Source organism: Athene cunicularia (genome assembly GCF_003259725.1).
Source record: "Athene cunicularia isolate RWA chromosome 6 unlocalized genomic scaffold, athCun1 chr6_part2, whole genome shotgun sequence".
Lineage (NCBI taxonomy): Eukaryota > Metazoa > Chordata > Aves > Strigiformes > Strigidae > Athene > Athene cunicularia.
The window spans coordinates 3694290-3720245 of NW_020799106.1; the positions used below are offsets into that span (position 1 = coordinate 3694290).

The window sequence follows — 25956 nt, forward strand, 5'->3', positions numbered from 1 at the left end:
TACTAGTTGCTTGTAGTCTATCAGAGTTCAAGGATTTGCACAATCATGGTGCTTACTTTTAAAATATGATTATGTAAAACCAGCCACTTTAGGAACTCCAGGAAATCCTTTCATGGCACTCAGAACTCCAACTACCTGTCTCCTCTTCTGACTTCCCTCTCAACTCTCTTACTCCAGCAGAGCCTGGATACTTAATAACATCTTATTTCAAAAGGCAGAGGCCACAGGGTTAAGGATGATTGTAGCTCAGAGCTGAGCTGACAAGATTTCACACACACAAAAAAAGATACACTTTTCTACTTTCAAAAATACCTCCCACATTCTACAGAAATACAAACAGTTTCCGTGTTACACCCTCATCCTGTCTATGCATATCTACTTAAACGGGTATTACAAAGGACCATGGAATACATGAATATAATTCAAGCTTAGTGACCAGTGGTTTTCCCCTGATACGCACGAAAACTGAGAGCTGTTCAGAAATCTGCGCAGACTCTACAAAACACAATTTTCTACAAGCCATTACGGACTGCTTTGCAGAAGCAGGCAGTGATTTCCACTGATGCTGGATCAGGTATCAAAGTGCATCCCTTCCTTCACAAGGGAAGCAAGTGACAAGATCACAGTAGGGATTTTTTGTATTTACAAATTATTCATTCTGCCGGTGAAGCACCAGACACACCTGGGAGCCTGCCTGGCTCCTGGTAGAGAAGGGGTCACCAGAGGCAGCAAGTTTAATGCTACTGATGGAGATTTTGTGGAGGTAGCCTCCACTAGGCACTATGACATATGTCATGTTACACCCATGAAATAAATGCGGATATTGTGTCTGCATAACTTGCCGTGATGGTGTAGTGGATACCTGTTAAGGTACGGACCTTAATTTTCTGCTTGTGCTCATGAACAATCAGTGTGTTAGCAGGGACCTTGGATACTACCACTTGCATCCAGAAGTAACTACTTCCATAAAGTCACGTTAATTCCAGTTGGATAAATACGGAGTAAGATATATTCTGCATAAGCTAGGATATCAGAAACATAAGTGAACACCTTCTACCTTGTACCTTTCTCCTTAATTATGAACGCTTTTCAATGAAAAATTGGGAAGATACTGAAATGAACACTCAAACTGAGATTTAAAATTGATACATCAACCGTGATGGCACAACATATCACACGTTAGACTCTTCAGCTGCCCAATAAATCCAAACCTGTGAATAAAACATAGCTGAACAACCAAAAAGTCCGGTAAAATACATCATTCAGGTCATTAAAACAAACCATAAAAACTTTTCTAAAACAACGTTCACATGAAGGTGACTACTCAGTACAGTCCTGTACTTTTCTGCAACTACAAAGGGAAAATAAAGTTTTAGTTCTGACGTATAATACAAAGGCATTAAATTGCTTGTGTACATTATCAGCAATAACATTCTCATACAGAACAAATTCACGTTACTAAACAGTCATAACTTCCTAAATAATGGAGAACTTCAGCTTATTTGCAAAATTATGATTTAAAAAAAAAAAAAATACATCCCAAGTGAATTTTCTTTTCAATTAGCAAAACAATCTTATTTCAATCTAGTTCTCCTGTCCACATTAGTCTTATTTGAATAAACACTAAAGAAACATTCTGTGGATTTCCTTTCCAAGTTGCCATACAGTGGTTTCAATCTCTGTAAAATTAAAACCAAAATCTGACCTCTTCCATGGAGGTCGATAACTGGCCACCTCGCAGAGCACTGACTAACAAAGTAGAGCTCCACACAAACACCACGCTCAGGCTGCAGACATGCAAGCAAGATTTTTTGAAAGTGTTATATGATCCCAAACATCCACCAGAGATGCCAGGGCCTGATCTGCAGAATGCCCAAAGCTCTTGGCTGGAGCTGCAGGGCTGGAGGATGCTTAATACCTTTGAAAATGAGGACATTGCTTTACCTTGTCTCACACGCACTGAATTACTCTCTGAGGGCACCCGTCTTTCACCATTTAACACACAGGGCTATAGCCTGCAAGGTAACTGAAGTCGGGAACAATGCAGGACAGCTGTATCATCCCAGCTGAGCTCATTACCTGAAAGCCCCCCCACATCCCAGTCTAACACAGAGGCATTAATTTTGTAGAGTCGCTAAAAAGCCTAAGAGGTTTCCAACTTGACAGGCACGTGGCCTGGTCAAACCCCGAAGGCCTGGCTTGCTGTGCTTTTACAACACAGACCTGCACCAGTCAGAAAATCCTTGTTACAACTCTACCAGTGGCCTAACAGCTGTACAAACTACCCAACAGCAGCAAATCCAACTTACCTGAGCTTCCATTCCAATCAGTGTGGGAATAAATCAGGCTTGGTATGGGAATTAAGTAATTTTTGTTTAATTCAACTTGCAGCTCAGACTTTTTTCTTCTCTATTTCATTTTTCTACCCACATCACATACACCAAGAGCCTAGTTCTTAGTCCCTGTTCCAGTCAAACTAGGTCCAACTGAGTCTAACACTCAATTTTAGCAGGTGCTCAGTCAGTTCCACAAGTCAACAAATATTTTGACTCACAGTAACAAATATTTAGTGAATGGTCAAGGGAAATTGTATCAAAATAAGCAGGAGTTATCCTGAACCTACCAATTCAGGCAAGTGAGAGCTTGAAATTAACAGTGCTTTGACTTTTGGCACAGGACTGAACATTCATAACCATATAAAGAGATCCTTTTAAAAGTTTTTTTGTTTTTTTTTTTTTTTTTTAAATCACTGTTCAAACATCATCTTTGAACTTTCTATTGCTTCAAAAGCATCCATTCTCCCATAGAAGTGACATGTCCCTCTCCCCCTTCAGCTCTCCCCCAAAACCCAAATAAAACCTAGCCCAGGTGGAAAACCCTGAAGGATAAAAGACTGCTTTAATACCAACCAGGTAGTTGAAACAATATTGATTTACACCCACTGAGAGTCCAACTCTGAATCTGGTCACTGAGCAATCTTCCTGCAATGGCGAGGTCTCCTACTGTTAGTCCTCCCTCTTCTCCATCTTTTCCCACCATGAGCTGGTAACGTTAAGTATAACGGGACTTATAACCCGAACTGGCATTTGAATAGTAACTAATGGCCATCAGTTCTGATGGCACAATCCTGAGGCATCAAGAAGGTGAAGAAGAAAAGGTGAATGTTTTCAACCTGCCTAAATAAAAATGTAAATGTGTAACAGTGCAAAATTTTTTCCTGGGTTTATAAACAACAAAGTAACACTGAGCAGTGCCCACTTCAACTGATGCTGTGGTGCTACCCACACAATACAATGCAATCTTCTCATTCCTTTGGGGGTCATCTTCAAAGAAGGAATTGTTTTTCCAGCTGAATAGAAACACTCTTTCACCACCAAACCCCATGCTGGTAAGAATTCAACACTGCTAGCAGATAACCCATCCGCCAGTATCCATAAACACCTACCAAAAATATCTTTCCATTATTTGATTTGCCTCTGACAGAGCATCATGTCCAAAATCAAGGATATGACTGAAATTTTCCTTGTACCTATTAAAGATGCACTGACTTAACAATTTTTCCTTCAGTCCCTAAATCTACACTATGTTTTAATTTACCATAAGTCATGTTTCCAGATGTTGGAGCAACATCTACATGGTTCGTGTTTTAACACAAATGAGGTAAGGAACAAATCATTTGTGCCCGACCTGTCTAGACTCTACTACTGTGAAGTTCAACTGTTCAGAAACCATGAAACAGGTCTCTCTAATCCAGAGATTTGGTTAAAAATAATGAAATTAAGTATTTTAAAAAAACAGATGGGGATTTGTACTTGTTATCTGAGTTAAAAGCCTTGAAGCTCACATTTCAAGCTTGACCTAATAACTGGTAGACTTGTTTGCATGTGAAAACTGCACCAGTTCCAAGCCAAATTGTTTTTAAAACCACAGGACAATTCATTGCAGGAACACGTGTCTGCCAGGGAAAATATTATCCCTGTTTTCCTTAAACCTGCTTAATTATCCCTGTGGACCAAACTGAAGAAGCCACTTGCACTGAAGCTGGTCTGCACACAACCGTTTGGCTCAAGTTAATCGTGTGGGTGCAGATGGTGAATTTTTCAACCTCGTGAGACTCATACTGAAACCTTGGAGTGGCTGAGGTCCATAAAACATTTGACAGCCCTGAGAGAGCTGAGGGGAAAGGAAACAGTGGGGGTCTCCCAGCTAGGATATGATGATGCCCTCCTGGGGTCCCGCTGCCCCTGGGAGGTGTTTGCAGCTCTGCTATGCTGGGCAGCCAAAGCCATCTCCCACAGGCCCTCGCAGATGGGAGCAGATCCCAGCCCAGAAGATGCACAAGCTCCTTGCAGCCACGTGAACAGCCGCACACCTACAGGTTGATCATTCCTGACACAGCGTTTCAACTTATACCCGTTAGGAAATTGCAGGGCAATTTTTTCCAGCGTACCCAAAAGTTAAGTAAAACCTTCAAACACTGTGAGCCTTATGATGAAATTACCAGGGTTTGTGACGTTAGCATCCATTATTTTCCCTTCTGTCCACAAGTTTGTGACAGCAACAGCCTTTAGAATCTCAGAGCTGGCAGCAGCCAGGCTGTGCATTATGATCACACTCTTCTGTGGTCCCAAAGAACATGCTAGGTCCTGAGAATTCCATGAAAACGGAAACCTCTTCAGTCCTACTGAATATTGTATAAAACATAAATCATTAAGTATGTGCCAGGACCTGCCCTTCTCTTCTACTATGTACTGAACAGAAAACACAAAAAAATATTCAGAGATTTCACCTTTATTTTAGGAACGCACTTACTAAGCATCTAATTTATTTCCCATCATTATTATAGGATAAACAGTTTCTAGTTAGTTATTAGTCTTTAATAGCAAGACTAGTTGTACTGAGGGAATCCAGCCTCCTCAGCCAGAAGACAGAGACTGGGAGACCGACCCCCTCCGCATTCCAGGAGGAGACAGTCCGTGACCTGCTGCATCACACAGACACACACAAGCTATGGGACTGGATAGGATACACCCAAGGGTGATGAAGGAGCTGGCTGGGGTGCTCGCCAAGCTGCTTTCCATCATTTCCCAGCAGTCCTGGCTGACCAGGGAGGTCCCAACAGACTGGAAGTTGGCCAGTGTGATGCCCATATATAAGAAGGGTCAGAAGGATGATCCAGGCAATTACAGACCTTGTAAAACTTTGGTGCCTGGGAAGCTGATGGAGCAGGTCATCCTGAGTACCATCACACAACTCATGCGGGACAACCAGATGACCAGGCCCAGTCAGCACAGCGTTATGAAAGGCAGGTCCTGCTTGACAAACCTGATCTCATTCTACAACAGGGCGACCTGATTATTGCATAGGGAAAGGCTGTGGATGTTGTTTACCTTGAATTTAGCAAGGCCTTTAACACCGTTTCCCACAGCATTCTCCTGGTGAAACTGGCTGCTCGTGGCTTGGATGGGCACACGCTTCTCTGGGTAAAAAACTGTCTGGATGGCCGGGCCCAGAGAGTTGCGGTGAACGGAGTTAAATCCAGTCGGCGGCCGGTCAGGAGTGGTGTCCCCCAGGGATGGGTTTTGGGTCCACTCCTGTTTAACATCTTTACTGATGATCCAGACGAGGGGATCGAGTGCCCCCTCAGTCAGTTTGCAGCTGACACCCAGTTGGGTGGGAGTGTTGATCTGCTCGAGGGTAGGGAGGCTCTGCAGAGAGACCTGGGCAGGCTGGAGCCATGGGCTGAGCCCAGCTGGGGGAGTTTCACTGAGGGCAAATGCCGGGGGCTGCCCTTGGGCCACAACAACCCCCAGCAGGGCTACAGGCCTGGGGAAGGGTGGCTGGAGAGCTGCCAGTCAGAGAGGGACTGGGGGGGAATTGATAATGAGCCAGCAGTGTGCCCAGGGGGCCAAGAAGGCCAATGGCATCCTGGCGTGTGTCAGCAATAGCGTGGCCAGCAGGGACAGGGAAGGGATCTGACCCAGCGTGCCCATCGCTGGCAGGGTTGAAGAGTCAGGCTGACCCAGCGCTGAGGGATCTGGTGGAGTTGGGAACTGTCAATGTTAGGTTAATGGTTGGACTAGATGATATTCAAGGTCTTTTCCAACCTAGACAATCCTGTGATTCTGTGATAGTTTTCATAAACCAAACTACACATGACAGAGCTGCAGTATAAGGAATCAAGCAAGCCGTCCTATCACTGACATTATTAAGGGTGGCTTGGCTTGTTCTGTGATACCATCCAAGGCTCAGGTCTGCCCTTGGGTGTTCTCAAACTATTTGCAGTGTAGGACACTGCACAACCATCCAGAGGCAGAACTGCTTGAAGCTCTAATATAACTTGAACAGAATAAACAGAGAACCTGTGTAATGCAGACCCTTCACTGTATTCACTTTAGTTGCTGGCCCCATCCTGTTTTCTTGTATGAGTCAAACTATTTAATCTCCGAACCTTCAGAAATATCTTGAATGCAGGCAAACGGGAAGAGTGTGGTGGGCCCACAGGGCACAGAAGCATGGCACCTCTACAGAACTAAGTGCAGCAATTTGAAAATATCTCACCTTGAAATTTAAATGGGATTGGATATAATACAGGGTTTTGTTTTGTGTATATTCTTAAAAAGGTCATTTCTCTCACACTAGCACCGAAGCAAGCCTTAACAGAAACATTATTACATTGTAAATTGCTTAACCAGTCAAAAGCGGTGAAGTATTATCTGCAGACTGCAATCCTCAAACTAAATAGGAACATAAATCAGCATGACTGTTGAACATCAAGTCTAGGACACTGGGTGCTCCCACCAGCTTTACTTTCTAATCATTGGCTGACTTGGTCTCCTTACTGTATAAATTATCCAGAAACATTAGCAGTCTCTGTTGTTCCAATGTGACGGGAAGACCCTAAAGGATATTTCTGTTTGCTGCTTAAGCAAAGGGTTAGCTTTGTGCAGTATCATGTGATCAACAACAAAAAAAAACCCACGAGTACTGCTTGCTGGTGGGTGGTGCAGAGGAACAAGAAGTGACTCACAACTCATAGTGGAAAAATTGGGGGGAAAATGTTTTAAATAGTCGGGAAAGTACAAAATGGCAAACCACAATTACTGGACTTCCTACTCCCTATGTACTGGGTGGCAAAACCATGTTTTTGCTGTGAGAACACTGATGCCCAAATGTATAAATGTTAAGTGAAGCAATTGCTGCTTTTTGCTCCATTCTCCTAGTAGAGAGACCCACTAAATGCCCTGAATCAGCAAAGTCCTAAAGAAACCCAGAAGGAAATTGGAATAAGCTACCAAATTCCAGTGTGACACAAAGGGGACGGGGACGGGGAGGACAGGGAGGGATGGGACGACATGACCCAAAAAAAGCCTTTGGTGGAACAAAAGCTCTCAATTTTATCTCATTCTTGAGATGCAAAAATAAAAGACTGCCCAGAAAATCCATACATTTGAGATTAATAGGCTGATATTTATCCATGTGCCACTCTGGTTGCTAAGAGATTTCCTTTCGACAGCACTGTGTTGTATAAACAATAAAGCATTTTGGTCCACAAAGCAATTGTCTCACCTCACTGAATCAAGAGCCTCTCACTGCCACATCCCTTCTACATTGTTCTAATTACAAACTGTGAGAAAGCACCCTCATACAAAGACAGTACGTGGATATGTTTGGGCACGCTATTGTTAAACTTGAGCACATTAAGTACAACGTGGGCTTCCTGCATCATGAGTAGAGTTAGCTGAGAGACTATACATTTCAGCTCACAAGTCATAGATAAATATGGGTTGACGGGCCAGGTCCTAAAATTCTTAACTGCTGTGGTCATTTTCAGCTGGAGGAAAAGAAACCCACCCTGATAGCCACATTATAAGACCTGCACATAACCTAAGCAGCAGTCAAGAAAAATATTACGAATTCAGAGCAGTTTCATGCAGCAGCACCTCAAAACTGGCCCCAAAGAAAGAATATTATTTTCACACTTTCCTTTACATTGTAAGATAATTCAGAAGACTTGTGTGTATACATTCACACAGAAAAAAAATGCCTACAGTTAACAACATGCTGCAGTACATTCACTGCAGCCATCTAAACACTCTCCTAATGTGCTCACTAGAACAGAAGGCAGTGGGTTTCTTAGTGCTCTTCATTATGTATAGTACTGCCATGGCAGAGAAAAAAAAAAGAGAAAAGGGCAGGGAAATGCTGACTCCCACCCAACCAAAAGATGCACATATGTTAGAGGAATCTACATGTCATTTAGGAAGCACATGGACCGCTTCTCTGAGCATACGAAGATTAGCCAGTCCCCCCTTAGGGGGATTTCACAAAGGCACACAGAAATACTACATGCCCAGGTCTCTGTTAAGACAACTGGCCTCTTGATATGTTCTTGAAAAATTATAATAAAATGCAGCCAAAGACAAGAAATCACGGCAGGGCCTTATTTCTAGTACAAGGTGTCATTTTTAAGGACATATCCACAGAGCTGCCAAAGTGGCTGGCCTCTTTATCTGACATTATGCCACAAACCGTAACTATTTTGCTTTATACCTTTAGAGAGAAACAGTAAGACTGGAATCACACAGAGGCTCCTGAACTGAACAATGAGCAATGCAGTGCCTACTGAATTTCTCGGATCCTAGTTTGCTGGAGGGTTTTCTGCAGCTAAGACAAACCCACAGCAGAGAAAAACCAGGCTCTGCAATCTCAGTCACATTAATTTCCCTAACAAAAGAAAGTTGCTAATAACAGATTGTTAACAGCTCAATTCTGTAAAACAGCTCACCCTTAAGAAAAGAGAGAAACACGGAGACACCTTATTTCTGTAACGTTATCCCAAAAATGGATGTTTCAGAAGCCAAACATGTGACACAGTCCCAACACAAAGAAAAAAAATCTGCTTCCACACACATCCCTTTTAAGTACATGTATGTAAAGCTGAAGTATTATGCCCTTAAACCTCTGAGAAAGCTCAGCATTTAACCCCACAGCACGGCTACAAACTATTTTCAACTCACGGACAGTTTGCATATCTCGGTAACACAAGTGATTTATCTGGGAAATGAATGCACACCTTCTGCATCATCACTGCAATCAACTCATCTCCAATTAAACATTCAATTGCTTTGCAAACCCCACAGCCCTGGTTATCAATGCTAGTTTACAACGTTAACAAATTACTCCGACAGCTACCAAGTTACACGCAAGAACAAGCTTTGATACTTCAAATTGCAAGGTAAGAAAATTAAAACAAAAGAATCCCTGTCAGAATTTGGCACAGATCTAGATACCTTTTTCTTCCGATCCCGGGATCTTTTCCTGTGTTTTCTTTTTTTCTCAGTCTCTTCATCAGCATTAATTTCTAAATCCCTGTTTTTCTTTAACTGTGATGCTGCGTGAGCCATAATGCATTAAAAATCCTTTACAACAATGCTCCCTTGTAAAAGGTGATTTCCTCAGGCACCTTTAGCCAGCCCTTACAGCAAATGTTCCAGTGATTGGAAGGAAATCTGTGACCAGAGCCAGGAACACATTCAGGATTCAGAGATCTCACAGAAGCTTGCAGTCACTACAAAAAGACACAGTTGCAGAATTCTTCCTATACCTTTCTGTACCTGAACCTTTGTAAAACAGTGCAGCCATCGTAATGCATTTAACGTAATGAAAAAGACAGCTGGGACAGAGAAAGCTGTATTATGGCTGTATCCCCTGCCACCAGCTGGAAGTGTCTAAGTGACTCCACTGAAGGGGGAATGCTGAAAAGAAGCGCTTTCTATTGAAAAAAATTCCAGAACAATAACATGTGCTGTATTGTATTTTCTTCACTAATCCTAAAGTGTGTTTTTAAAACCTATTAAAAACGGCAGTGTTAATGATGTACCTGTCTCAGCTAGTTTTATATGGTAAGCCATTTAACCTATAATGAAATGGAGCAGCTCCTACTTTAGGTTAACTGCTGATGGTGACAAAAAATAAAATAAAAATTTATTTTTACCATGGAGACCCTGACTGCATTATGTAGAAAACAATGCATGCATTGCCGTATCTTAACAGTGTGTCCTTTATACCCATTTTTCAATTCCAATACATTTTGTGAGAGAGGATTACAGAAAGCCCTGTTGTCTTTTTTTCTCTTTTTTTTTTTTTTAAACATACTTATTACAACACATCATACAGAAAGAAAGATGCGATCACACTAGTGTGAAACAGGCATTTAATTCATGGGAGATTTCCTGGCACCGTTCTTTTACGTGGTCAGAAAGGGAAATCGGCACTATTTCCATGTAGTTGGAAATGTACTTTTAGGCTTTTATGTCAAGGCTTGCTTCAATCATCTTACTATTTTTGCCACCTGAGTCCTCAATGACTGCAGCTTTTGAATATTCATTATGGGAGGTAAAATAGCAGCAGTATTAAGGCCTGCAGGAGGATCTTTTACTAGGATGAACACAGAGCAAGCATCTAGTAAATAAGGAACCATATTTTTTTCTACACAAATATGAACAATCAGCAGCTTGCGTCGAGACTGCTGTTTTTAACCTTTCCCAGTATTCCTAGTAGCATACTTCACAGTAATGAAGATTAGCATTTTAAGGCAGTCTGATTTCTTCCAGATAAGAACCAAAAGTCTCCACAAGTGAAACCAGTGTATTTCACGTGCTACTAGCATTTCTTTCCAGGAGGAAAAAACAGAACGTGCTGTAAAAAGAAAGTTAAATTTAAATTTGAAGTGCGATTAGCCAAATCATATTGAATCTTTGGAGCGTAGCAGAAAATCCAGAAAGGTCTCACGCGGTCGTAAAGACCGTTCCCCTAAATCTGAGAGACGTTTTCTGAATCCAGGTTGTTGAGGTCCATTAAGTGGCACGCATCCAGTTTGGACATAGCATGTGAAAGTGAATTAACCTTTTAAATCTGCAAAACAGAGACGACTTTGAACACACTGTACGTTGTCCAAAAGGGAGCACACAGTGCAGCCTGTCTACTGTTCACAGGCTAACAAACTAGGTTTAAAAAGTTGTTTATTTTGGAAGTACTTTTAAGAAATGCTCAAGGATGGAGACCACAGTTACGTGACCTTAGGGACCTTTCTTCCTGACGCAGTAAAATGACAGGTTCCTGTCTGTATCCAAACTCCCTGTACCTACACACCACCACGTGCCTCTCCCTACACCTCCTCCACATCTGAAGGACTTCTGAAGACTCATATAATGGCTGCCTTTGGAAAGCTGTGGAAAGAGGAATGTTTTCGTTTGAGCAATGCCTGGTTTTAGAAGTAAATTCCCACTTCTCCATGTGCTACAGAAGCTTGAATAAACATATTTATATTTTTAAAGATGCAAAGAGTATACCCGAAGGACACCCAGAGCATGCCTTCAACTGTAAAGCGTAACTGCAAGCAGTCAAAAGCCACATTCAGGCAGGTATCTGGATTTTGGCCCAGCTCTGCAGTGAAGCACAGGGCAGCAGTGAGAAGATCCCACTGTACCACAGGAGCCCTACTGGAGAGGGGAACTGGGCAACGGCTCCTGGTTTAAGGGGGCTGGAGAAGGTAGCTCAAGGAGGCTGGTGGAGAAGCTATCAGGTTTTGTTGGGAAATAGAAGACTGCCTTGTGCCTATTTAAAAAATAATTTAAAAAAAAAAAGATAAAGCACCCAAGGCTTCACTTTCTAGCTCACAATCTGCCTGCATGACCTTGGCAGTTATTCTCTCTGAAGTTCAGTTCTTTCTCTGTAAAATAAAATTGACAGTATTTCCCTTGTCTGACAGAACGCAGTGATTAGCAGGGCAGTGCTTCGAAAAATACAGCAGGTCCAGAACTGAAATTGGATTCAGCAAAATTCCATAGAGTCGGATCCCTTATTCCCAACACATTTCCATCTGGATTTAGAAGGCTTATGAACCTTTGCCTTAGGAAACCAACTTCTTATTTGAGCCACGAATGAAGTGAATCCTGCTGTCACTCACCACTCGCTAGCTAATCCTGTGACGTTCCATAAACCTTTTAACCATACTAACCTGTAATTTATGGCTAAGTAACCTCATTAAATAGAAATACAAATAATGTATTATTAACGTATTATATGTTTAAAATACTTCAAGCACACTTTTTAAAAAGTTGGCACAGAATAATATGCACCTATGCAGCTTAAAAGCCCTAACACCACGTTATGCACAGGCCATATTCTATGCAGGTAGAAAGCAGCCAAAGCTTATATTAATGAGAATAATTCTAACAAATGAGGATAATAAGCGAACTCACCCAATCCCTTGAGACGTGCACAAGTGTAATGATTTTATCTGTCACCCAAGCCTGCTTCATCCCAAGTATCTTTTCGGCTAATTAATGAACTGGACCAAACATGTAGATGTTTTTATTATACGAATTACAATCTCTACTTGAACTGTAGAGTCCAAACTGCTGAAATAGATTTCAGGAAGAAAAAACACCTTTTCAAACTGAGATTTTGAGAAATTATGTCTTAGCTAGTAAATTGACAGTCAAAAAAAAAAAAATCCTTTATAGTTGGAGCAATACAAAGAGATTTTGTGTAGCTTGCAGGCTAGAACAGTCTCAGACAGAAAAGAGGTTGCGAAAAAGGAGTGAGTAAAAGATTCAGACCCCCATGAAAAAGACTGTATATGTACAGTTTCTGCTTTTGGGGAAACAGTGAACTGAATTATTCTCTGGAAGGTGATAGGGCACTACCAGACAAAAGTTGGATGAAGTGTGAAGGTTTTCTTGCCAGATTTGTCATAACTCACTTCAAGGGAATCAGGTACTGGAAAACCTCATTTAGTGCTTCTTTTCAGACTTCAGTAAAATAATTAAGCTATTTGATTTCACCCTTAATTACAAAGTTAATGAAATGCCAATGAGTGTTTCAGCACAATCCATAGGGTCCTGATAAAGTTACTGAGAATGAGAAACCGTATCTTACTTGAACGATGGGAAATTTACACTTTCTGTTAGCTCAAGGATAACGTCTGCTTAGCTTCGTCTACTCACAAATCTGTAATAATGGCTGGGAAGTGATTTTATCAACCTGAAAGCGAAATGTGTCATTTGGTTTAGTTTAAGATGCTAGTCCCACTGTAAAACTAGATTCAAGAGAAACTGCAAAACGGCATTAGTACGCAACACTGAGACAGATCTTGAGAAACCACAAGAAGTTATAGGGAGGAAAAAGTGTTTGTGATCTAATTATTGGAGTTAATTTATCTGTTAGTCAGCAGCCTACGGAGCAAAGATGATACCATCACTTTTACATTTATTGTAAATAATTGTGTAGCACAAGAAAAAAAAAATATCAAAAAACCCCACCCCACAACAGAGACAATCATGAAAATGTTGGTTTACTAAGAATATGCAAAAAAATAGATCTATGGAAATCTAAGCTCTTTTAGGGAGGATGGAAAACCACAGAAACATTCAATATTTACACTACTTAGATCACGATGGATCAAAAAGGACTTATAATCATACACAATGCTGGAAGGTCACTATGACAACTCTTACTGGTAAACAAAGTACGTTTACATTTTTCCAAAGATGAAGAGTTATAGGTAGAACAGAAAGAGCAAAGAGTAAAGGAAAGGAAAACACATGAAGAAAAATAAAGCCAATTCTTGTTAGGTTACTCTTAAATTCTTAATTTCTGAGTTATCTGATACAGAAAAAAGGTTAAAAGAGGGAAGGGGAGTCTACCTGCCACTATAGTCCTCCTCTGGATTATTTTGTGGAGAAAAGCAGTGGAAGTGAGAAGAAAAAGAGAAGAAAGAAGAACAAGATGTACTAGAAATAAGGGCAATATCGATTTACCAATTCATGAAAATAACACTTTGGTAGAAGAAGAAGCAGAAGAAATAAGAGTTCTGTTTGTTTTTGGTTTGTTGTTTTTTTTTTTTTTTAAAATGCTATGTGATACTTAGTTAACTCATAAAAGAACCCTTCAAAGGAGTCTCATAAGAGTTGTCTGCTCATGCATTAGACTAGTAGGCCTTGTGTCTCAAAACAAAAACAAAAAAAAAAGAAAACCCAAACCAAACATACCAGATTAAAAGAATATTTAGCATGTAATTTTACTTTTATCTCCTTTTCGCACATCTGATGTCAGGGCAGGATGGACCCATCTCCAAACATGCAGAAAATCAAGGTCACTAAGTAGCAAGTGAATGGAAAAAAAGAAAAGTTAAGTCTTGTTTTGCCTTTCTGTTTTGTTGCACTGAGTTTCCACCGCCACCTGCCTCTTCTAGCAGAATCCTGCTTTGGCAATAATAATCCCAGAGAAACTCCGAGGAAACATGATGGAGTCAAAAAGGGATGCATGTACTATATAGAGAGAAGGGAAATCTCTAAACCGCATTTTATAAACCACTTTTCTAGTGCTTACCCCTTAACTTCTTTGGAATTTTATTGAATTATGGTTTATTTCTTATTTGACTTCTTTAGGGCACAACAGCTTAAAAAAAAATCTTTGGAAATTGCACGAATTCAGGGATGCAGTGATAGCTGGCCAGATATTTGAAGCTGAGGATATTTGTATTGTCCTGCCAAGAGGCTTACTACTTCTTAAACAGTCCTGCTGCCCTCACTGGAAATTTAAAGTAGAAATGGTAGCAACCGTAAATGTAAAAAAAACCCCACCAAACAACCGACCCCCCCTACCCCAAAAAGCTCAAAACCCCCCAAACTACCCACAGAGAAAACAGGCACGGAATAAGCTTTTCACTAAGCCCTCTCCAGACACATCATCTGCCTTCTGAGCTCAAACAAGCTCAAAGCAACAGTCACATTCAACCTCAAAGAATTAAGTACTAAATCACTATTCCTCTATGCAGAGATGACACAGTTGGGCTTAACTGATGAAGTTATACCTCCTGCAGTCCAGCATGCTCCCGATACAAGGAGGATGGCTGACATGTCTGTGAATTCATCACTGACTTTCAGTTTGAGGCATGACATTTAAAGAAAACAGCTACCAATTTTGGTTTGCCTTTAAGGCTTACATTGTAAATCGGGACAGTTCAAAAGCTGACTCAAGCCTCACCCAACCCAAGGCCTCAGGGGCAAAGAAAAACGGGACAATAAATCTTCAACTGTCCCAGGCCACCATGCAAACATGGTAAATCTGCCTGTGAACACACTGGCAGACAAACCCAACACGCTCAAGCACTAGCAGAGGAGAAAGTGTGACTACAGAAGACTGCAGAGTACCCAGGACCTGGAGAGTATCATCCCTGACTTCCAAACCAGCATAATTTTGTTTGAGGCATATGCAGAGAAAGGGAGCTAAATGTGACAAATTCAAATGAACTGTTCTGTGAATATGTGAAAAGAGTTTCATCTCTGACTCATGACAAACTAAGGTGTATCTTATTTATAGAGGCACACTAATTAGAAGATAGACTTTGAGTGGGTTTGTGGATGGAATTGCTGAGGAGTCCAGGAAATCTGAGGCAAGGAACATGGCAATAATAAAATATGTAAGCTCCAAATTGTTGCTGAGCAAACACACCAAAGCCTTTCTTCCTATTCTTCCTCCAGCAAGAAAAATACTGCAAAACCCCTACATTTACTGTGAACCACTGAAATAATACAAGCATGCATTTTTAGATAAGGTTTTTCTACATTTTTCCCTGAAGTTCAAACAACAGACTACAACCGGGACTGAAATTCATATAGAGTATCAGTGTCTTAGGGATGCTGACAAAGATCACTATGAAAAGGTGGTAAATTGTTTTCAAACACGTTAATGGGTGGCAGCTATATCCAGGACTGACACTAGATCACAGTTACTGACATATTTTTCAGCCCCTTCTTTGAAACTACTCATTAATGTTCTGAAACCAAAACTTCAGCATATTAACATGCCCCAGATTCCTAGTGTTATAGTCACTCTCTGCCTGGTCCACCACGCTCTCCTAGGTTTGCTGCTGCAAGTCCCAGTACAAGAGGGAAACCAGTGGGATGGTGCTTCATGGCACCAAGCTGAGAGTTTTGACCTGGGAACTGTTAGGTCCCTCTGCAAACGACACTAACACAGCAGGAAAAGCTATCCCCACATACAGGATTAAGTGCAAAACTCAGCTTTGTATCCGTTTTGCACTCCCGCATGCTTAACCTGAACTCCGTCAGTGATACGATGGGAGGATCTATCCCTTTCTCGTGAGCTTCAAAAATTAAACGCAAAAGCCCATTCATCAGGATTTTATGGTTCAGCTACAAACTTCACCCTGAGTGGACAATTAATCACTGCTGCATCTGTTAACTTCTGCTCCAACACATGAAAGCAACAGCCAATTCGCTAACACATCCAGCAAACACTGAGCCCACGGAGGGATTTCCTTCAACATAATGAAAGCAGGTATCAAGAAGGTCCTTGCGTGGCTTTCAGAAGCTTTTCTGCCAGATCATCTAGTCCCTAAACAGATACAAGAGGAGTTATTCCCTGCTCGTCTCAGATGGAAAACGCCTCACTGCAGAGTGGTTTAAAAATAACCCAAAACAGCAGCCTGAAATGTCTTTGTGGTATTTCAAGTTACTCGGCATTAAGTCCCCGTCTGCTGTCCCTTTTCTGGAGCAGTTGCAGTCGCATAATAATATCAGCTATGTAAAAAGCCATACCACTGCAGAACTGCAAAGGTGTCGATAAGTGAATCTGCTTAAGCAAATGAAGCTGCCAGACAAAGAGTGGGATGGAACCAACCGCCACAAATAGATGCAACACATTGCCCTGTAAATAACAGGTTATTTTCCACTGTCCTTTAATTAACGTCCTTTGATTTTTGTTAGGTTTCAGTCAAAAATGTATACTTTAGGCTGAAAGAAATTTTGACTAAGCGAGTCGCCACATAAATCATTGCACAATGTGTATCCAGGGCTAGTAAGTCCCTTCTGCCTTACGAAGATACTGTGACCATGAAAATATTATTTTACCTTCCCTACTATGACACAGCCACAAAAGGAAAAATATATATAGCTTCAGACAAAGGCAGCTCTTGATCACCTTATGGAATGGGTTACTGCCCCCACCCGCCTTCAACAGTAGGCAGATGCTCTAAGTGACCCAGTGCCCATATATTTTCCCGTCGCCAAGCTCTGCGTATCAAAAGCAGCTTTCTTATTGTTTCATTTTGAAATAAAAAGTTTGATGAATAAGTACAACAAAGGACGCATCTGCAAAGGTCATGAAAAAAATGCTTTCTTTGAAATTTCCATCTTCCCAGTTGCTCAAAACTTTCAACTGTATATTTTTTTTTTGTTAAATTTCTGTGGTGCAAAAATACAGAAAGTACAAGAAAGGAAGAAAAATGGTTCGTTGACTTGTTTTGTATGATAGGTATTTTTCATTTTTAATTTCTCTGAACTACATTCATATGCAAAAAATCTACTACTAGCATGCAATATTCCTAAAATGAGGAAAAGAGGTACACATGAGCCAACAGAGCTGCAGTTTCAGTTCCTTCCCTGTTCAGCGCCACATTTGCCTGCTGGACCGAGGTTCCCTCGACAAGTAGAGGACACATCTACTAACTCTGACTTCAACTGCAGACTTCTCATTTTAGTAAAATGGGTGAATTTTAGCAAAAGTGCAGAATTTTCAGGGAAGACCCTAGTTCCTACCAATATATATACAATTTACTAAGTTTTAAGGAAACTTCTAAAATGAAAATACAAAGGAAAAAAAAATAATCCACAATCTACTCCAGCATAAGAAACACAATTAATTAGACTCCTTCATTATTCATTATTCCTTTTCCTATGTTCAAATGGCCATCTTCGTCTCATTCCCAAGGGATCCGCTCCATAATTAAGTCAGGGAATCATTACAATCTCAACATGCTGCCCATGGAAGATTTCAGCACTGTAAGTGTTCTGCACACTCTATGCAGCACTGACTTGACTTTTATAGGAAAGAAAATGTAAAAAGCAGAGTCATTAACAATTAATAACAAGAGACAGAATGTTATCAAATGTATATTTTTCAGGTGACATTTTTCTCATTTTCCCATAAGCAAATCCCTATACCAGTCATAAAAATGACAAGTTTACACTTAAAGCAATAGCATGTGAAAATTCTCAGTTTTCTGAAAATAACAACTAATACCAAAGATCGTTCAGGGTCATTTTAGAAACAAAGATTTCCATTTTATTTAGAAAAAAAAAGAAAAAAGTCTGTCTATCAGAATTTCAGTGCTAAAATCCTGCTGCAACAAACCGCTGGAGCAAGAAAGATAACACAGAGAGTGGTCGAAAGCAAAAAATAATAATTCACTGCCACGACAAAAATTCAGAAATGTTTATGCATAAATTTCACATAAAGCTACTAATGTCCACGGGAGGTCAAGCTCTTTCTTGGCCTGGCAAGAGCAAGCCAGGATATGAAAAAAACCACCTGTATAATTATTATAATTATCACAGGATAGGTGTATTGATGTAGTGCTTGAAAAAACAGGTAATACTAGTGCCCTATTCGAAATAACATCATAAGAGGCAATTCCTGCCTTGATGTGTTTGTAAGCTAAATGCACAGTGTGCAGGGGGCCAGGAGGAATGGATTACTCCGGCTTTAGAGCGAGAGGACTGCGAATTGGAGATTATGAGGTTGGAGGGGAGGTTGTTTTGTTTGTATTGCATGGCAAACTGAACCTAAGTTAACAGAAGGCAAATATCATACCGGGGATGTAAAAACAGAAGTAACAGCCTTGAAGACAGAGGAAAGAAATCTCTCTCCTACACAGCTTTGCTTGGGTCTCAGCTGGAACAGTGTGTCCTATTTCAGGCATTTAATTTCTAGGAAAAAACAGTTGTCAGCTGTAGAAGTGAAGAATTTATTGCTTTAACTCCGAAATCACTCTTCTTTACAAAACAATACTGCATGCTTCTTTGAATCTGCGGTTAGTAATAAATAGCTTTGGACATGCATATTCACACACGCGCTTAGCAAAGACAAATACCAGGCATCACTGCAATCTTGCTCATTTGCCCGCCTCCCCCCGCCCCTACTTTTTCTTGTTCCCACAAAACAGGCAAACCCATATGACTGGATACAAACCTGCATAAGAATGGAAGATGCTTTTAAAACCTTTTCTCTTTTTTTTTTTTTCCTTTCTGTTCTTGTGGTTTGTTTTAATTTGAAGTAGTTTGTGCAGGGGCTGGGAAGGAAGAAGGTTCCATGGAAGTTCTATTCAGAGGTAAGTGCATTGTTCCTCTTCTAAAGATAGCATAAATTCTACATAAAATATCTGTCAAACCGAAACTTTAAATAACCAGTACTACACAGAGCAGAAGATAAGAAAACATGTAAGAATTCTCACCCTAGAACAGAAGTGGAACAACTCAAAGGGTACTAAAATAGGTACATGACAACAAGGTGAACTCCGTGCAAGTCCTACACTTGAATTCTATAGGTTTAAGATAAAATTCCAGCCACTATAGTTTTTTTGAAGGGGTTGGGTTGTTTGTGGGGTTTGTTTTGGTTTGGGGTTTTTGTTTGGTTTTGTTTTGGTTTTTTTTTAACCTCAGGATAGCAAGAGACTGTTGAAGGGCGAACTTGCGACTAAACTTGAAAGGACGGGGTGGGGAAAGAAAACTTGAAAGAACAGGAAATAACAAAATTGTACACTGGTCCAGTTAACTACCAGTCCTAGAAAACTCCTGTATCAAAGAACTTGTCATCACCCCGAAGGTAATGGGATGTACTGTAATCAATCTGGATTTGTCAAGAGAAAACTGTATAAAACTAATTTTGTTTCATGAAAGAGTGACGGGTGTGGAACACAGGAGAAAAACAATACTTGGACCTGAAATTCTCGTAAGCAAGGTAAGGGACATATGTTGATGAAAAGATTGTTCGATTAATCCACGAGGGATCTGGTAAGTAACTCGGGAATGAGATACTAACATTCATTGTCAAAATGGATGGATGTTCTGCAAGAGTTTGTCCTGGCTTTGCTTCTCTCCAGTGTTTTCATTAATGACTTGGGCAATAGAAAATACAGGGTTTTGCCAAATGCAGATAACAGGAAACCACAAGTAGTGTGTGCATGTTAAAGAGAGAAATTTTAGATCCAAATGACAAAACCAGAGGAATGGGTTTGGGGAAAACAAACAAAAGAGCCAAACCAGAACAGGTGGATTTCAGTAAGAATGATAAGGAAGGAAAAAACCCATTTGCACAGGCTAAGGAACAAGTATAGACTGTTCTTCAGCAGGGTCTGGAGGGTACAAAACATTGCAAGTTCAACATGGGACAAAAGACAAACAGCACAGTAGAGTGTAGAACTATAACCTGTACAATAAAATAATCTTTCTCTTCTACTTAGCATTTGCAAACTTGCAGGCATACTGTGGCTGACTTCTATTCTGCTTCCAGAAAAATAAGAATATTTGGAAATCAACAGGAGCAATCAGAAGTCTGTAAAACACAACCTCATTTAGCCTAAAGAAAAGATGACTAAGAACATGGCAACAGTCCTCAAGTCCATCAAAGCCTGCCAAAATGCAGAAAGAAATGGTCTGTTCTCCACTATTACTATGGAGAGTAATAGCAGTACAAAGTTTAAATTGCAGCACCAAAGATTTGGGTAAGACACTATGAAAATTTTAAACAAGAATAATGAAGCTCTTGCAACAGAATGCAAAAGAAACCAGACAACTTCATCATCGACCTTTAGGAAAGACATACAGGACCCATGCTACTACAAGAGGGTCTTGAAAGTTAGCAGGACCCTACAAAAGCAAGAACACACATGTGCATGGCTCCTCTGCAGAGGGCAAGTGCTGAGCACTATCAAAATGGTTCATGTAATATGTCTATAGTTGGGAAATTGATAATACGATTTGTACTTATAAAAAAAACCAGCCCTGAGTCTGTCTCTTGTGGGTCAGACAGCTCCCTAAATAGCCCTCTGAATCGAGACATCCCTGTGTCCTCGATAAACACGTGATCTACCTCATACAACTTAATACCTAAGTGAGCTTTAGAAGACTAATGCATAAGCGATTGTCTAAAACATAAAAATACCAACTACATTATCAAGTGTATAAATATCTGAAGAAACTGAAAACTCCCGTCTCGCTGCACACTTGCCAGACTAGAAACCTGTAGGAACTACATACTACATATTTACAAGGCTAGTTGCCTGGCTATTTAAGCACAAGGCCTTTGCAGTCTATGACCAGAATGGAAACTTTACAGCTTTTCCCTTCTAAAATACATATTTGGATCCATTTGACAATATTTATGGCAGTGACACTCACGACCATCCTATGACCACTGTACCAAGAGGACCACAGACATCCCAGCTTCCAAAAATCTGTTCTTAATTCAACCTTAGTGTGACAGCAGAAAACTATTTTATTGATTTCAGTGTTGTATGCTTTAATAAGGCTGGACAGTTAGAAATGTATTTTCAGTTCTTAATATAAAAATCTATGACTTTAGCATGCTTCATATAATCAGAAGCATTTGCTGCAGATACCAGAGCTCCAAATAAAGATCCAAATCAAAAGAGAGTAGTGATGTGTCTGAATTAGTCTGATCTGTACGAAAATCTTAAAAATGTATTTCTCATGTATCTAAAATAGAATAAAATAATAAAATCTACAATTAGATCATGGGTTTAAAAATGAAGAGGAATTAAACAAGACAAACACTGTAAAAATATACAATATGCTGAGAAGTCTGCTTTAAATTACAGGCACATTACAGAATTCTAGTCTAAAGAAAAAGATGGGAGCTCACTACTGGTCCATTTAAAACTGAGCTAGAAAATACAGAAAAGAATTGTAAAGAACAATTCTGCATTGTCAGGATAATGGCTAAGATGATCTAATAGGCTTTTTCCATCTCTTATCTTATCATCACATTTTGATTACTTCTGTGAATAGAAGTCCCAGGCACCATTTTTTTCTTACACAACAAGATGTTCTGTTCTACACAAAAAAATCACAATTTTACATGGAGTCTTTTATAGAGACTGCAACATTTCTGGCGCAAAAATTGCAAAAGAACTACATAAAATTACAGCTGTTTAGAGATATCAGAGTAGTTAATAACGTGTCTCTTCTAAATATATATTACATAACTCATAAAGGCAGAAAAAAATTTAATTTGTAGCCTTAGGGATGCTTTCTAGGGTTGTAACATATATTCTGAAGGGTCTTTGCATGAAGACTGGTTAACCAACATGCAAGTTACAGAGGCCACAATCCACTACAAATGCAGCTTGAGTAACTGTGTAGTTTGGCAGAGGCTACAGATACAGTGATAATGAAAAACAAGTTTTGGACTGCATCACAAGAACTGTGTGTTTGTGAACAGCAAATGAACAATTTACATACTATTCAGTAAAAAAAAAAAAAAAAAGAAAAAGCAGCATTAATCAGAAGCAGCTAGTTCGCATAGGCTTCCACAGTGCGTAGGCTGAATAATTGTCTCATCATGATAATAGCCTTTATGATAACCATGATCTCACCATTGCACTCAAAGATCCCAAACTGCTGCCGGTACTCTTACACCCACAACAAGGCAGACTCAGTCTTTGCATCTGAAGAAAATCCTACTCTGCAGCTTCAACCCTTGGCTGTTAATGCAGGCAGGGTGTAATCTTGTTAGTTTTCAATGCCTTTGCTTTTAAACCACAAAAGCTCTAGATTTTCTTTGTAGACAGAAAAGCACAGACTGGAATTCCTGTTGTTATGAAGACGCTTCCCATTACACCATTAATTCAAAAAAAAACCCCAGCAGAGTTATCAGCAGTAATAAAAACTAGCAGTATGCACTCATAAATAAAAATGAGGTGCAGTTTTATTTTCTGTAGCTCATTTTTTCCACCTACTTTCTGCTTCACAAAAGCAGCAAGTTACAGTGGATTCTGCACTGGGACAAGGGCATAAAAAGTGCCTTTTGCCACCACTTCCCTCTCCCTCCTATCTTACTGGAGGCCTGAAGCCATCTATTTTTGAGTGAATTATCTTGTTTTCTTTAGTCTAACAAAGCAGTGAAAATTAGCACCAGCCATAGGCCTGGTTAAGTGTGCAAACCCAGGCAAAAGGAAGCGAACAGTCACCAGTGTTCCATCAACAACATCCAAGGCGAAATCCAACATACAAAGAAGACAGACAGACGTTTTCCATTCTTGATGGACAGGCAGGAAAAGCACCCATGCTGCAGTATATTCACGCTACACACCGACACGTGGCGTGTCTGCCTCTTCTAAACTGGGGCGGAAACTCCTGTCCCCACGATAAACGTAGTACAAACGGCATTACCCACAGGACTGAAGCACCTCTTCCCTCAGTAAGATGTTCGTGTATTTAGTCGTACAGCGACTGACTTCACACACAAGGACAGGCCAAAGGAAAGCGAAGCGCTTTAATCCGCAACAATTTAAAAGCTCTGCGTAAGATTTTCCAGCGATATGAACAGGTGTCAGGGAAGGCTGTGGACTACTGCCAGCTGGATTTCTACCCTCCAGCCTCCTCCAGCCTCATGCCCACCTGGTTTAAGCACTGGATGCTCAGTGTGGCTCTCCAAAACTTTACAGACGTGTGTATATTCTTTTTAGGTTCTACTGCGTGAGAAGTCTCAAAAGGCACAGGTTTAGTGCAGAAGAGAATAGCTGCTACAGCATCAGCATATGCCAGTTCCTGGAATGCTGCTGGAGCCAGCTCTGGGTCAGCCTGACCTCCCAGAAACAACAACAAAACAAGCTCTTGGGCAGTTTGTTACAGTGCTGTCTGGAGTAAGAGCAGGCCTGCCAGTACATGAAAGATATAAACAGAAGCCACTCCGAAGGACACATTTTTATCCCTAAAAGTAATCATTACCATATGAAATTCCGTATTCAGTTGAACGTGCATGTTAATTCATTCCATGTGTGTTACAGGTACGCTGTCCAAAATCCCACCCATTTTTTCAAATTTAAAGGAGTTGCTCCTTGTAAAGAGGAGCTGATTAGATCTGATTTTCCATATCACGTTTGGATCATATGTCTCGACTTTAGGTTCCCACCATTACTGGCCAAAAGTCCCCTGCCAGTCTCTCCCAGCCCCTCTCCCAGTTGTCAGTTTGCCCACCCTCACCATGCCTCCAGTTCCCTTCGACATCACGACACCGCTGTAGCATCCAGCCCTCTTCTACTTCCCCTACGGCTCTCAAAATGGCTTTTTATCATCGTGTAACCTTAATTTCCATGGGAAACTAGAGTTAAACTGAACATGTACACACACAAAAGCAGAAGCATCATGGAAAACCACAGATATTTTGCTAAAAAATTAGAAAGAACAAGTTTTTCTCTGTACTTCAGTGCTTCACCACCACCTAAGCACAACTGCGGCAAGATTAGGGATGGTTTGTGGAATGATGGCTCTCCGCATCTTTTTGTATTATTTTTAAATAATTAACCCAGTAATATGTAAACAGGAAGATTAATTTTGAATTACTTGCTTAGGTAATCTTCAGAACATCTAGAAAAGATCAGAGTGAGTCAGGCTGCAGTCCTCAACGTTCTCCTTCAATTAGCAGATTTTTGGACAGATCTTTATTCTCTCAGTGGGGCCACTTCTATTTTCCAATTTACAGGCCCCAAGTACGGGAAGTAACTTGCATGATGCCAAAACTGGAAAAGCCCAAAGGGGATTGTGAAGCCAAAACCTATGGAGAATCAGAATAATGCAATCTCTCTTCGATAGGAAACACCTGAGTTATCAATACAGTTAATATTATCAGATCATGTGAAGAACCCGATAAAAACCCAACCTACTTACAAAAAGCACTCTTTCCATGTTCTACTCCCTCCAAATGGAAGTTGTGGAAACCAGATGATCACTGCCTTTAAGTGCATCAGCAAAAAGTGCACTTAAATGAAATGAAGGCAGAGTTTATCAATCTAAACTATCAAGACATCTCCGTGACCCAGAACAATAAAATAAGGCTAGGCTTACCACATTGCTTCTTGTGACGTTTCTTGATGTGATGTTTTAAGAAGTTCTGGTTAAAACTTCTATTTTAAAAAAAACCCAACAACATACACAAGAGACAAGGTGTCCTATTAGGAATACTTAAAGAATCTTTAAAGCTGCAGCACAGTGGAGTATTTAATATGTACTAGGGTATTTTAAGCTCCAAGCACAAGTCAAAGATGCTCTTTGCCTTTGTTATCAAGTGTTACCAAGTCTGCCAAGGAAAACATCAAACTGATAGACTCAGATGTGATGAGTAGCCACCCAAATATACTGATGAGATTATTGAACATACGTGTCTTTAAAATGCTAGATGAGGACACAGTTTATTATCCCAGCAATCTAATCCACGAATATACCCCTAGAATTCTCTGGAATTTTCATTTCCAAAGTGGTAAAATATTTTTTCTTCTTTCAGATTTGTTAACATTAAAATAATCTACCAGGAAAAAAAAAAAAATCTCATAAAGACATGCTTCTCTGGACAGTTTTTGATAAACCTATGCCAAAATCTGATGAGTAAAAGAATTACAGTTTTGGAGAACTATTTAGAAATTTGGACAATCACCAATATCAACATCAGAGAAAAAAAAGATTTGGCTAAACGATATGCTCACTCACAACAGATGGTTTTATGAGCGGCAATTTTTGAGGCTTATGCTATCCTTTTGTGCAAAATCTGGACCTTTAAATCAAGGGAGAGCAAGAAATAGCTAGCTAGGGCTTTTGTCTAAAGCAGGAGCCATGTTCAAATGGTTTAAATTCTATCTGTGTGCCTGTACCTTGTGTGTCCTGCCTTTAGAAAGGCCTGGACAGAGGCAACGCTACACTCCGGGAATTTAAATAGGATTTTTGCCCCTCTGAAAATGACCTTTGGCCAATTTCTACCTAAATGTGGGAAGAGTATAAACTACATAAAAGGCAAAGAGAGTTTGGGTTTGAGGCTGGGGGATTTTTTTTAAGGTGGAGGGGGGGGGGGGGG

General features: G+C 40.3%; 1 protein-coding gene across 24 annotated transcripts in view; it reads right to left on the reverse strand.

Moving 5' to 3' along the window:
• Nucleotides 1-25956, reverse strand: part of ANK3 (ankyrin 3) — a 308020-nt gene that overhangs the window by 200748 nt on the left and 81316 nt on the right. For 13 of the 24 annotated variants that reach the window (XM_026851826.1, XM_026851822.1, XM_026851827.1 and 10 more), the window contains exon 1: nucleotides 9294-9687. The exons of 4 other annotated variants lie outside the window; for them this stretch is intronic. In XM_026851826.1, the coding sequence (XP_026707627.1) occupies nucleotides 9294-9407 (114 nt within the window). In that variant the 5' untranslated portion in view covers nucleotides 9408-9687. Of the gene's footprint in view, nucleotides 1-9293; nucleotides 9698-25956 lie in introns of those variants that run through there. 7 more of the 24 variants (XM_026851833.1, XM_026851832.1, XM_026851831.1 and 4 more) reach the window with 4 other exon arrangements.